Source organism: Astatotilapia calliptera, chromosome 6 (genome assembly GCF_900246225.1).
Source record: "Astatotilapia calliptera chromosome 6, fAstCal1.2, whole genome shotgun sequence".
Taxonomy (NCBI): domain Eukaryota; kingdom Metazoa; phylum Chordata; class Actinopteri; order Cichliformes; family Cichlidae; genus Astatotilapia; species Astatotilapia calliptera.
Genome location: NC_039307.1, coordinates 27,246,915 through 27,260,868, shown reverse-complemented (window position 1 = coordinate 27,260,868; position 13,954 = coordinate 27,246,915). Strand labels below are relative to the sequence as shown.

The following is a 13,954-nucleotide window of genomic DNA, read 5'->3' as shown; positions in this document are numbered from 1 at the left end:
TAAGTCATATTGACTCTCTCTGACTTTGAACAGCTTCTGAGTACTGGGGCAAAGCAAGTTATTTTGTGCTTTATACATTATCTGTGCCATTTTATATTCAACTAAATCATAAAATTTCAGGGTATTCAGATTAATAAACAAAATGTTAGTTGGTTCTATATAGTTTGATTGGTTTATAATTCTTATAGCTCTTTTTTGTAACTTGAAAATATGAAGAGTGTTCGTTTTATATGCATTACCCCATATCTCCAGACAGTAAGTCATATATGGAAGCAACAGAGTACAATAAAGTGTGTATAATGATTTTTTGTTCAGGACATGCTTTGTTTTATAGAGAATAGCAATGGTTTTTGACATTTTTGTTTTCACGTGGTTTATATGAGACTTTCAACTCAGCTTATCATCAATTATCACTCCAAGAAATTTATTTTCGTACACTCTTTCAATTTCAATTCCATTAACCCTTATTTTAGATACATTTTTCATTTGTCTAGTGCCACAAATAATCAATTTTGTTTTCTTTATATTTAATGATAACTTATTTACATCAAACCAGTTTTTTAATATATTTAACTCCTTTTCCGCTGTAGTCAGAAGCTGTTCTAAGTTTTTACCTGAGCAGTATAGAGTGGTATCATCAGCAAACAATACACATTTTAACAGTTTGGAAACACTACATATGTCATTTATATATAATATAAATAATTTAGGGCCCAGCACAGAGCCCTGAGGAACGCCACAAGTTACCTTCAACTGCTTAGATTTTACATTATTGAATTCGACATATTGATATCTTTCATCCAGGTAACTTTTCATCCACTTGTATGCTATCCCTCTTATGCCATATCTCTCTAGTTTATTCATTAATATAGAATGATCAATTGTATCAAACGCCTTTTTTAAGTCTATAAAAACACCAACAGTATATATAACAGAAAAACATTCCAAACATTATAAAACACATCAACAATCAGATGCTCCAACTAGTCTGACTAGTATAAACAACAATGTAAAAGGACTTAACAACTACAACATTTGACCTCTGACCTCACTTTTACACTTCTACCCCAAAGTGTGTTGCTTGTTTAAAGACAGGGTTGCTAAGAGACAGAGAATGAGCTGCCTAGTTAGTCATAGTGGTATAATATCATATAATAGGATCAAGTTATTCATGTCAGATCGTTTACAAATCAATACCTGTAATCCCTTATCTGACTTTTACTGCACTACAAACTTCTTGAATTTAAAAACCCAAATGAATTTATACAAAATACAATATTTCCTTTAAAGGTAAATATTGGAGAGTGAGCTGCCTTGGTGAGTTTGCTTCTTATTATCTATTTTACTCCTAATTTACAAAATTTGCAAAAAAAAAACCAACCACCATATTCGGTAAGTTTTGAAACTGGTGATTGAAACCAGGTTAATATCTGCAGAGGCCATAAATAAATAAATAGTCTTATAGTCTTGTATAGCTTTTGATTGATTTTACCAACCAAAGGAGTCAGTTTAAAGCACTTTCAAGTTGGCCTTCCTTTACAGAGTACACAGAGGGGGGTTGTGTCAAAGCCTATGTGTGACACAAGCCCACGTACCAACCTTCATAACGTTCACAACACTCTGATCGAACATTAGACTCAAACACAAATTGTAAAGTGTTGAAATTCCTGGAGATGCTACATGGATTGTCTCTATGGATTTTTTTTATCCCGAAACCCAAAATAACTGCTGTGAAACCAAACTGTCCAAAGCCCCCATTGTCCATTGTGAAGCAAAGTATGACTTTGAGTAGCACTTGAAATTGAAACGGCCGTTTCTATTCTTCTTTGAGTGTTTAAGATGGAATAATGCTGAGCTACTGCACTTACGCCAAGGTGCTGGAATGTAAAGAGATGCTGCAGTTTTTCTATCACTGGTAAAAAAAAAAAATGTGAAAAATGTAGCTGCTTAGTCCAAGTCCAAAAATGTTCATACCCACACCCTGCTGCAAGTAGATTTGAAAGAGAGAGACACAGAGGCAAGAGACAAGAGTGACATGCAATAGAAAAAAATCCTGAATAAAACAGGGTACTTACAGTGTTGGTGAGTATTCACTGAATTGAAGCCATAATTAGAAACTTTAAAATCACCAGTCGCACTGAGGTCTGACTCTATACAAAACACGCAAACTCTAATTATATATTTTTACAGACGTAAATATAGTCCCAGACACTGACAAAGACCCAGTTACACACTTGTACACTGACACATCACTGTGTTTACCTGCACCACAGTGTGCGTGTGTGTTTGTCTAGAGATTAGAATAAGCACAGTTTCTTCATCCGTGAACACAGCTGAAAACAGATGGCAGGGCCATGAGGCACACACCTGGACATTTGAAATGACCCGGAATGAAGTCCAGACTGATCATAAACAAATCCAGTTAACAGGAGCTTTTGTCCAAGTGGAGCTATTTTTAGTTTTTTCAGTAAATATTGCTAGTAGTCTATGCCAAGAGATCAAAAGGAAAAGAAGAACATGTTGTAAAATGCTATGGATGGAAGGTAAAGGGTAGGAGAGCACAAATATGTTGAGTAAAAACCACCTTATCTCCACTGTTCATTGCTCAAAGGGGGTTTTCTCTTTTTCTAAGGTCTTGACCTTAAATGTGCTGTGACCTGAGATGACTCGTGTTGTGAACTGGCTGCTGTATAATTAAATCTGAAATGAATGAAAAGATTTCAAAGGCCTCGCTCACTTAGAACTCTGAACTATAAATTGACAGCGAGATCGCGCAAAGACATGTTTGGTATGAGACAGAATAACATGATATCATATGACGCATGCACTCACAGAGCTGGTGTAACCCCCTAATCACTTTACTGTGACACTGGGATTCCTCCCTAGCGGGTCATGGGTTTGGCCAGACATTGTGACGGGACGTGATTACGGCTCGGTTTCCCGTCGGCGTGCCCCGGGTCTGCACCCAGGGAACGAGCAGCCAACTGGCCTTTAAATGCACAAAGTCATAGAACAGAGAACAATGTTGTTCTTGTTGAGATCGCAGATAGCTGAACCCAGGTGTGACTACATAGTTTCAATTACCGGATGAGTAACTTCATTTGAAGTTGGATTTCAGTGCAGTTGCCGTAAATGATGAGTTTCAGTTAGATTACAGTGCATAAATCAAGTGAAGGCATGAAATCTTTCCAGTGGAGCAGCGTTCACATGAGACTCAGGCGGAATTGATTGACTCACATCAGAGGAATTTTTAAAATAATCAACTTGTAGCTGTTGTTCGTCCATCAGCTGTGCCTCAAATTCCCCTAAGCAGTATGATATTGAGAGGGAAATGGAGACATCGTTTGGTGAACTCTTTACAAAGGAGAAGCAGCACCACAAGGAGTCGTACAGCAGCAGAAGACCAAAGAAGAGGAAAGAAGAGGTACGATGAACTGCCCTCCACAGTCACCTGATCTCAATAGTGCTGATTATCTATGGGGGCAATTAAAGACTGAGAAAACCAGAATTTATGACATCATAAGGATCCTAAAGAGATCTTTGTCAGAGATCTGAACTCAAAAAGATATTTCTCTTTACCTGGTTTGGTTAAACGTATCTGTCTTCAGCCACAGGTGACAATACAGGCTAGCTCAGCTACATGGTCATCACTTTTTTCCTGTAACGTTAGCTTGCTTAGGCATCAAAGATCGCAACTGCAGCAGGTGGAGTGTAGGGAGGAGTTTGCTGCTACAATACTTAGACAACAAAACAAGTTTGACTGCCAGGAGAAAGATGCTTTTCTTCAGACATTAATGTGTGAATGGGTCTGATTTTTTATTTTTTATTTTTTTGCTTCTATAAATACCATCAGGGAAAGCTGGGTGACATAAAAGCACCTAGACATTTAATAATTGAACGGTGCATGGCAGGTGGGCGATGTGAAGACGATGCTGACTCATGGCTTCTGCTGCTCCGGAACAATGACGCTCCAGAACAAACAGTCGGCCCTGGGCATGGCCGCAGAGTTTGTGCTGAGGCGGGAATCCTGAGGAAGACTTCGGAAGCTCAGTGGCAGGAGCACTCTGCTCGGGAAAATCCTGTTTAATATAATATGAGTGAGACCACTTGCTCCCTCGCTAACACACAAAGATGCAAGGCAGCCGCGGTGCCAAATGTACACATACACATGTTGCTCTAGTTTCCTTCCTACTGATGAATGGGGGAAGGGATGAACAGTAGCTGCAGCTCATGTCACGACTTGGTGGGCTGCATGTACAGTACACAGCGAACATATACCTGCACAGGCGTTCAAATCCCAGGATCTGAGGTACGCTTGGGACACTTCTAGAAAATTTAAGTGTGAGTTAAACTCGTACTAATCAGCTGTATTGGTTATCATTACTAATTTCTTTCTCTCTATGCCACAGTGGGTTTTAAATCAAAGAATAAAGATGTGATTGAAGCGCAGACTTGCAGGTTTAATTCAAGGGTTTCAACAAAAGCTTTGCATTAACTGTTGAGGAGGAATTACAGCCATTTCATTATACAGTCTCAACATTTTCAAAGGCTCAAAATTAAATCAAAAATTGATTGACAAACAGCTCTTTTATAACCAGGTTACTCCTGTTCCTTTCTATGACAAATTAAGCAGATAAAAGATCTGTATAATTAGCCCAGTGCATTGTTTACAAAAAAGGAAGCCTGAAACACTATAGATGACAACTAAAGTGAACAACCATAGAATTATTCCCATTGTTAAGAAAAACAACAACAACAAAAGTATGGAGAAGGGGGGAAACAGTTCATTGTTAAAGTATGCCACGTCATGTATAAACCATGTTGGAGGTAACGTTATGGCGTCGACGTGTATTCCTGTTTGTGTAACCAGGCTACTTGTGTTTTTTATTTATCATGCAACTGCTGATAGAAGTAGCAGGATAGATTTTGAAGTGTACAGGGTTATGTTCTCTGCTCAGACTTAGCCAAATGCTTCAAAACTGATCAGACAGTGCTTTACAGTGCAAATGGATAATGACCTAAAGTTTATAGCAAAAACAACACAATAGCTTCTCCAGCCAAATAAAGGCCATATTCTTGATTGGCCAAGTCGGTCTTCCGATCTCATCCCAACAGAGCAGCTTCTATGTTATGGAAATGATGACAAAGAGAGCCACAAACCAGCAGCACCTAAAGGTGATTGCAGTAAAGGCCTAGCAGCACTTTGCATGGATATATTTATGTACAATGTATATCAACCTGTATATCAACATCAGATTTGTTTTCCCCAAAAATTGATAACAGCACCTGCTGTGCATCTGCAAGCCACTTTGCAACCTCCACCACAGTTCCTCCTTTTCATGCTACAGTATGTCTGACTTAATCCGTGTCCTGTTTATTTTGGATTTGTTTTGTTTGACGCTCTTTCTGCTGTTCTTCTTGACTAAAACAAACCTATCCACGAGACTTTCAAACAAGCACACCCTGCATCTTGTTCTGTGGTGAACAACATAACGCAATTGCCTCAGACTGTGGCGTACACTTTAAATGGTTCTTTAAATCCCATGTGCCAGAATCTTTTATCTGCATATAAAATGAGAAACTGATAGAACAGATCCCAGTTATTTTACAGTAAAGTACAGTGTAGTATGGTACCTTATATATTCTACCATCACATCTGAATCAGCTTCAGCCAATGTGAAACGGTTTATGAGGTGATCCCTCCAATGAAAGGTTGAATTGAAGACTGTGATGTAACTAGCCATATTACCTGACTATGTGCAGTGACAATCTGCTTTAGGTGCACATGATGCAGAGAATAAACAACTTTGTTTCATTCATTAATTTCATTCATCTATTCTCCGAACTGCTTATTCACTTTAGCATTGTGGGAGGCCTGAGGCTATTTCAGCTTTCAAAGGGCAAGAGGTGAAGTACACCCTGGACAGGGTGGCGTGGTTAACGCAGAAATATAGACGTTGGCAACTGTGACAGAGTTTTAGACTCACTGATTAATCTGACATGCATGACTCTGGGAGGAAGTTGGAGCACCAGAGAGAACCCACACAGACACAGGAAGAATATGCAAATTCCACACAGATGTGCCTGTGCCAGCCGGTGGATTCAAAGCTAGGACTTTCTTGCTGTCAAGCAACAATTCTTAACTATTTTGCCACTGTGCCACCCCTCAAACAAATTTTGTATAAAAATTTTTAAATCTTTTAAGTCTTATGTTGTAACACCTGATCTCAGTGATGTGTCCATAAAAAAAAACAACACACTGTGCCCACACACACTCCTACGATGCCCGACTATTGTGTTTAAAGTAGAGAAAAGGTAGTAATGTCTCTGATTCCTCCTGAAGAAAAGACCCACAGCCTTTAGATACCAAGGTTTGTTTAGCTTTCACTCGATGTGTGTGAGGATTTTATGAGAACAGTGATTTGGAAGGAAGCATGAATGACTCTTGAGTGAGCGTAGGGGCACATACGTGTGCGCATTTGTGTGTGTGGGCGTGCGCGTATGTGTGTCATCTCCAGCTGAGTAGCAGGATGCAGACAACCAGGAAGAGATAAGCGCGGGTGAATGGAGGGAGCTTAGCATGTGTGTGTGTACCGTGTGTGTGTGTGCATGTGTGTTCGTGTAGGGAAATCACTTCACAAAGGCATGGAAGTGTGTGTTCCCCTGTCTACCAGCGCGGGACTCGGAGGAGATAAGCAGACAGCCAAATATTCCCCTTGTGTTTTCCCAGCAAAAACAGGAGGCGGAATACCAACCACTCAGACCGATGCCATGGGGTCAGGCGTGGAATGAGTCGCGCTTCCACTTCTTACAAGCTGCACATAGCTGCCAAGTCAGTGCATTAATTGCAACACGATTACTCCAGAAAATCTCAGGAGATGTGTGCGTGCGAGTGGGTTTAAATTCAGCTGCACATCAGCAGACACTTGTGTGTGTCTGTCAGAGGCTCTGCAGGCTCACACTGAAACATTTGTGTGTCCGTATCTGTGGCTGGATTAGCATATTGAAAGCTTGTATTTCAGAATGTGCAGGTAGATATTAAATGACATGCTCCCACACAGTACTAAGTGGAACAGTTACAGACATCAGGTGGTGAGGATGCAGGCATAAAACAAAAAACAGAATCATTTACTCGTTTGTATTTACAGTAGTGTTATTTTTTAGCCCAAGACTTGTGCATCTAAACAATAAACTGACACCATAAAATGATGAAAACTTTGCAAACTTTGAGCCAGATGAGAAGATAAGCAAACTCAATCTGCTGATGAGCATCATGCAAAACAGGCCAAAGCTCCAGAGCACCCTCCACACCAGTGGCTCTAAAAAAAATTTCTGCCTTCAGAAGCCGTAATTGACCCCACTACACACACATGCACAGCTTTCAGCAATTATTAACAATAAAAAAATGACTCAAATTGAATTTTAGAGAAGTAAAGGTCATCAACATTGCATCACCAGACTTTATTATCTCTGCACAAATCTATCCATCCTCTTCCACTTATCCTACACAAATCATTCAAGTTAATTACATTTTTTTTAACCTTGGTCGTCCACACCCCACCCACAGCAGTTTCATACCTCACCAGTGGGGCTGCATTCACAGTTTAAAAAACCTACACTGACTCTGAGATGAGATGGTTTTGTCATTTTCTTATTATAAACCAAATCATCAGAGGAGAAAGTAAAAGGAGAATGAAATTTGAGGACTCAGTATTTAATATAAATGAGCTATACATGTTCAAATGATGTAAAAAGGTGCCAGCTGTCAAATGTCCAATAAAACAGAAATGCCTGAAAACAAATGGCACTTGTAAAATTATAAGGCTTATAAGATGAACGTATGTGTTGATTATTAGGAGTGTGTGTGCCTGTGTGCGTTTATGCAATTTTCTGCAAGAAACCTCAGCAGCTGAGTATAGAAGGCTCTTTATGTTCATCGATATTTTCAGAAAATAAATACATTCGCTGTGTTTTTTCTCTCAGTTATTTTAACCTTAAAGACTCGCTCGGTCTCACAAACATGCGTAGACTTACTGACTCCCTTTAACCTGCCGGGCTCCCATCAAAACACACACAAACGAATGAACGGTAAGTTCTTTGCATAGCTAAAAAGCCACAGAGACATGGGATTGCAGAGTCAACATAAAAATCACCCATAGAGATCAGTGTGACATGCACATGAGCAAACACACATGCAGACACACACACACACACTGGCCAATGTCCACGGTTGTCAGGTTTGTGTATTTGGTATGGGAAGAATGTGTGTTGGTCAGCGTGTGGACGCTTAGCGCTCTGGGGTGGAGTTCTTATCAGTCCAATGTGTCATCGCAGACAACATTAAGTACCACTAAAACACACATGGACACGCATGTACACAAACACACACGGAGAAAGACACACAAAGTCAGGAGGGTGTAACCCCAAACAAGGATCCAGATTTTAAAAGATGCTTATTTATTTTACACCATCCCAACATCCCTCTTATAGAAAGAGGAGAGGAGAGGGTCAGAAAAACCTTAAAAAATATATCAAAAAGATATTAAGTTAGATTATGAAATTCGTTGTTCTAGGCCTAAAAGCAAGAAGATCAACACACATATGTCCTATTGTTGGCGTTTTCTCTCTCATTTTGGAGCAAACTCGAGCACCTTGAGCCTACTGTGATTATGAATTGCTGCTCTATATATGAAACTGAACTGCATTTTCCCTTTTACCTAAGACACAATTACTAGGTGCCAAATGTTTCTTATTAATGGTTTGTGCACTTCAGGGACAATTAGGGGAGGAGCCAAGTAGTGGCCAAGGGTGGCCAGGGCCACCACACAGTTAATTGTGGTCATCCAACACAACACAGGATGGAGCTCCTCAGGGCACTGTGCATATACTCATCAGCCCTGAGGTACATGTATTCTTCTGTTTTACAGGAACTCCTTTTTGCAGAACAATTTCTCAATCATTTTTGTTCCCAAATGAACAAAAACATAAAACCTAGGGAAAAAAGTAATAATTTTATAGCTTATCAATATTTTAAAAATTAATAACTTGAGCAACAGCACAAGCTTGTTTTCATCAAGTGAAGGTAAAAAAAGAAGCATAAGATGTATTGTCTGTATAAGATAATAAGAAGAGTGAGGATTGAAGGATTTAATCTAATTATTCTTTGGCGTACAGTCATTTCCACAGTGGCTGGTGGTTGAATCCACTGGCCTGTTGGGCCTTTTCTGTGTGTTTGCATCATCTCCTAGTGACTCCGTGGGTTGTCTGCCGCATATTAGGTTATTAGTGATTCTTAATTGATTGTAGGTAGTGTGTCTGTCTGTTTCTCTGTCAGCCATATGACAGGCTGGTGACATGTCCAGGGTGTACCCTTCTTCTAGCGCTAGGACAGCTGGAAGAGGCTTTCACAAAAATTGTAACCCTTAATTGGATAAGCAGAAGAACATGGATGATTCACACCGCTGAAAACGTAATAATACCAGTTTCTATCTGGTGTATCTTATCTGGTGCTGCCACTGGTCATCATTACACTGGTAACAGTCTAAAACATTTCCCATATAGCCAGCCTTAATAAAATGGGGATACGTAAATGGTCACCAACAAATACTGCATTTAAAGGTTATGGTCCAGGCGCTAACAGAGGAGAATAACTAGGAGGAGAGGGACTGGTTAAGAGAGCGACTATATAAAAACCAAAATGACCCCCCCCCCTCCCCGCCGCCAATAAAAGACCTATTAAAAAAATACACCTCTTATGTATAAAACTTTAAAACTTTAAAAAACTGGCAACCACTCGCTGACACAACAGACACATTTATTTTCGATTCAGTGAAAGATTTTCTTTCTTTTATTTTTTACACACAAGAAATTCGTTCATAGCGATTAAGCCACATCAGGGTGTTACTCCACAACAACTACACAAATGTTAAATGTTTATCACGTGTGCACGCGCATGTGTGTGAGAGACAGAACGTGAATCCGCGCCTGTGTAAATCCAGCTGTTATTTTTATTCCTGTTATTAGTTGACTTGACATCTGCACACGCGCGCAAACGTATGCGATCCATGCGCGCCACCAATATTTGGACTCTGGGGGATGCTTGAGCTGAATGTGAGCATGTTTGTGTGTTTGCATGCATTGAAAAGTGCATCAGACTTAACGTGACCGTCACCGTGGCATGCACGTGGCATGCATCTGCGAGATCGCTACAGACACCGACACCGGTTATGCGGTTATTGGCAGAAGCGCGCTGTCATCCCTCATACACACACGCACGTGCCGCCTCGGAGCCAGCTGTAGGAGGGCAGGATCACCGTGACCAGAGTAATAAATATAGTTCTTGTGTTACTTTTATAATTTAAAAGCTAAAATAAAGTAAAATGACTCACCAGCTTTGCAGGGGTCCTTGTAGTCAATGGTCTCCGCTCTCTCTTCCTCATAATATTCATAGTCTGGCTCCTCGTAGTCGAAACAGTTACAAATAGTAACTTTGCCCCAGAAAGTCAAGCCGGCAAGCACCAGTGTGATCCAGCGCATCTTACCAGCAAGTGCGGATGGCACACGGTCCATCTGAAGACTGAAATAACCAAATAACGGCCTCTCTGCTCGTCTCGTGCGCTACTGAGAGATGGACAATCCAATCTCCGAAGCACGGCGTTAAGAATTTATCGGGCCATCTTGAAGATTGGCGTCCTTTGTGACAGTCTGCTTGTGGATGGTGTAGGTTGTAGTAAGTTACCCTACTCCGACTGACTCTCCTCCATGGTTAAAGTACGCTGAGGTTTCCGTGCGTCCGTCTCTCAGTCAGCAAAGTGTCCGCTGAGAAGCTCCGCTGTCCTCCGCTGTGGCTTCGCAGGTGAAGCTGCTGCTAGACAAGCAAGAAAGAGGAGAGGTTAGGAGATCAGGGCTGGGTGATCTCTGAGCGTAAAGACGCACGGTGGTGTGTCTGCTGCTGCTGCACGCACGAGAATCATCCACCTTGTGTGTTTCCAACCAACACTCTCGTCCCTCGCCTAGCGCAATCTCTCTCTCTCTCTCTCTCTCTCTCTCTCTCTCTTTCTCTGTGTCTCTCTTTCGCTCGTGTCCGGTGGTGGTACTGTCTCTCTCTCTCAACCCAAGTCAGCGCACCGCCCATTCACACACACACACACACACACACACACACACACACACACACACACACACACACACACACACACACACAAACCGCACTGTTCGTCCCAAGTGGTGCAGAACCACACGTCTCTGTCTTCTTTTGTCTCCATTCAATGGACCATTCGCAGTCTTCTTCGTTCGTTTTTTTTAATGCGCAAAACTCCTGAACCTTCTCTCTGATCTCAGAGAGGAAGCCGCTCACTAATCATCACCGGCTTAATTGGACCTTTATTCACATTGACCCGCAAAATAAAGTGAACTGGCAGTAAAGAACCGGTAGCGGTAAAAGTAACACGGTGGCCACAAATTTGCCTGTGACTCTAAGTAGGTGTTATCTGGTTATTCTGAGGCAGGTGCCAAGTAGGTGAGAGCCAAACCATAAACGCCCAGAGGCAGGAGCTTTACAGTCATGACGTGACAAGTGGTCTTTTATTCTGGCCCCCTTCTGAGTTGCTGTCATAGAGAGAGGGAGAGGGACATCAGTTTTAAACCTTTGAAACTTAAATAGTGAATTTCAATAAATAAATAAATAAATCCCTACTGAACAATGGCCTTTAGAGTGGGAGATAGTCTGCAACCCGAGATAGATAGATAGACCCGTCTGCCATTCACCTATGATGTCTTCTCTAATCTCTCATAAATACCCTTGGCAGCAGTAGGTCGGTCAACAACCGAGTTCGTGATCCTCCCCTGCATCCCTGACATCCACAGGTCCAGCGCAGCAGCCTGAGCGTGTTAGTTCATGAAAAGAACGCTAAGAGCATTTAGGCAAGAGGGGGAGAAAAAAATCCTTTACAGTCAATTTCATTTGACGTATTTTACTCTAATTTCGCACGGACTGCAAAGTTGTCAGGAACCACCCATAATCTCCCCCAGTGCTGCCTATACACGTGCACATGCACACACGGAAGACTACAGCAGTAAAAATAAAACCCCAGCAGTTGTTGACAGACAGTGAACACCTTGCCAGTGTAAATCCTCCTGAGACAAGCTCACCCATACGTCTCCACAGCTTACCTGCTGCGTTTACCTGCCCGGGGCGCGTTGGATTGCTGCGGAGCCACATAGCGACCCATCGTGCTGCAACTGTGGGGACTTTCTCCGGAGTCTCAGGGGGTCTCGGGGTGTCACTCGGTACCGGCAGTTTCAAACGTGCCTGACTCCCCCCATTTATTACCGGGAGATTACCGGAGCGCTGTCTCTGCCGCTCCCGACTAATCCTGCCCTCTGGGAGAGGTAGCGGCGCGCTGACGTCACGCCATCAATCCAGCCGCAAGCTGTCCACTATCCACGGTTGGACACAAATCCCTTAGAGCATAGGTGTCAAACTCTGGCCCGTGGGCCAAATTTGGCCCGCAGCCTAATTACATTTGGCCCGCGAAGCCATACCAAATTACTATTAGAGCTGGCCTACTGGCATTATACAGCTAATGTATATATTGTTTAGTATTAAGCCTTGCTTGTTCCATATTCAGTTTTTCAGCTAAACTTGTCCATAAGAAAAGATTCATTCTTATATCTGGAGGAATATATATATATATATATATATATATATATATATATATATATATATTTTTTTTTTTTTCAATAAATATTAACGTTAGCCCGCGACTTTGTTCCAGTTTTGAATTTTGGCCCACTGTGTATCTGAGTTTGACACCCCTGCCTTAGAGGCAGCACACACGCGCGCCCACGCGCGCGCGCAGGTCGACACACTCCTGGTTTTTTTTGTCCCAAAATTAACCTGCTGGACAACCTGAAAGTTTGTGGGATAGAAAAAAGGAGCAACAACCAACTCTGACAGGATGAATCTGTGTCAGTCTGATTCCTCATACTAAGATCAGGGTTCTGATATTATCAACGAGTCTTAATGGCAAGAATTGCACTAACAAGGATAATAAAAATAAATAGGTAGATAAAGAAAAACTTTGGGGAGAGCAAGCAAACTGCCATCACCAGCAGGGTGTGCTGAAGCACTACTGCTTAGCTCAGCAAAAAGTTTGGCAGGTAAATGCCACGAGCCACTACTCTAAGCCAAAACGAGCTCTTGCCCTCCCACTCCACATTTTCAACCATTGTACAAAAACAAAAGACAAATGAAATTTTAATGAAATAAAAGTCAGCACAGCAGCACTGGCTGACACTTGCTTGTGTGTTTTCCAACCAAGTCACCTTCACTCAGCTTCATTTCACTTCACAAGTTTCTACTGGTCATCCATGCCTAGGGGTATCTTATAGTTTGTGACTCACTGCACTAATCGGTGTGTTTAAGTGTGCAGTTGTTAACCGCAGGTCAAATACATTCTTTCTACATCCATGTTATGCCGATGCGTGTTGATTTGCATAGACGTTTGGGTGAAGCTGGTGGGCATGTTGTTGTTTTGGGAGTGCATGTCACAAGACTCGTACTTACCACGAGAACAGTGTTAAAGTTATTTTAAAAAGCCTCCACACTTTACTTAGTGTTTGTGTGCGTGTGTGTTTAGTGCTTATTTGTGGTCTGCTTTTCCCTCTCGAACACCTGCAAATTAACACCAGGGAAGGCATTTAGTGGCATTTTTGGCCTTTCAAGCCACTTACAGTCCATCTGTGTGGTTACTACCCACCAAATCTATTCAGCAAAAACGCTTCCTTCTTAAATAGGCTCCAGCTATTGAAATTAATGCTGTGTTCAGGTATTTGTGTCCCTATTTAAAGCACTTATCGATCAGTGAAACTCTGTGAAAGTACCTCGCCAGCATTCTGACCCAGCGCACTGACCACCACCCCTCCCTGAAGCCACACTCTCTCATATCCAAAC

At 41.6% G+C, this 13,954-nt stretch overlaps 1 protein-coding gene across 4 annotated transcripts in view; it reads right to left on the bottom strand.

Annotated features, from left to right (window-relative positions):
* Window positions 1-12,382, bottom strand: part of tll1 (tolloid-like 1) — a 61,628-nt gene extending 49,246 nt beyond the window's left edge. Inside the window, exons 1-2 of one of the 4 annotated variants that reach the window (XM_026171435.1) lie at window positions 12,172-12,382; window positions 10,389-10,867 (exon numbers count right to left, since the gene is read on the bottom strand). In XM_026171435.1, the coding sequence (XP_026027220.1) occupies window positions 10,389-10,569 (181 nt within the window). In that variant the 5' untranslated portion in view covers window positions 10,570-10,867; window positions 12,172-12,382. Of the gene's footprint in view, window positions 1-10,388; window positions 10,868-10,964; window positions 11,002-11,798; window positions 11,829-12,171 lie in introns of those variants that run through there. The other 3 variants (XM_026171434.1, XM_026171436.1, XM_026171437.1) reach the window with 3 other exon arrangements.
* Window positions 12,383-13,954: the final 1,572 nt, after the last annotated feature.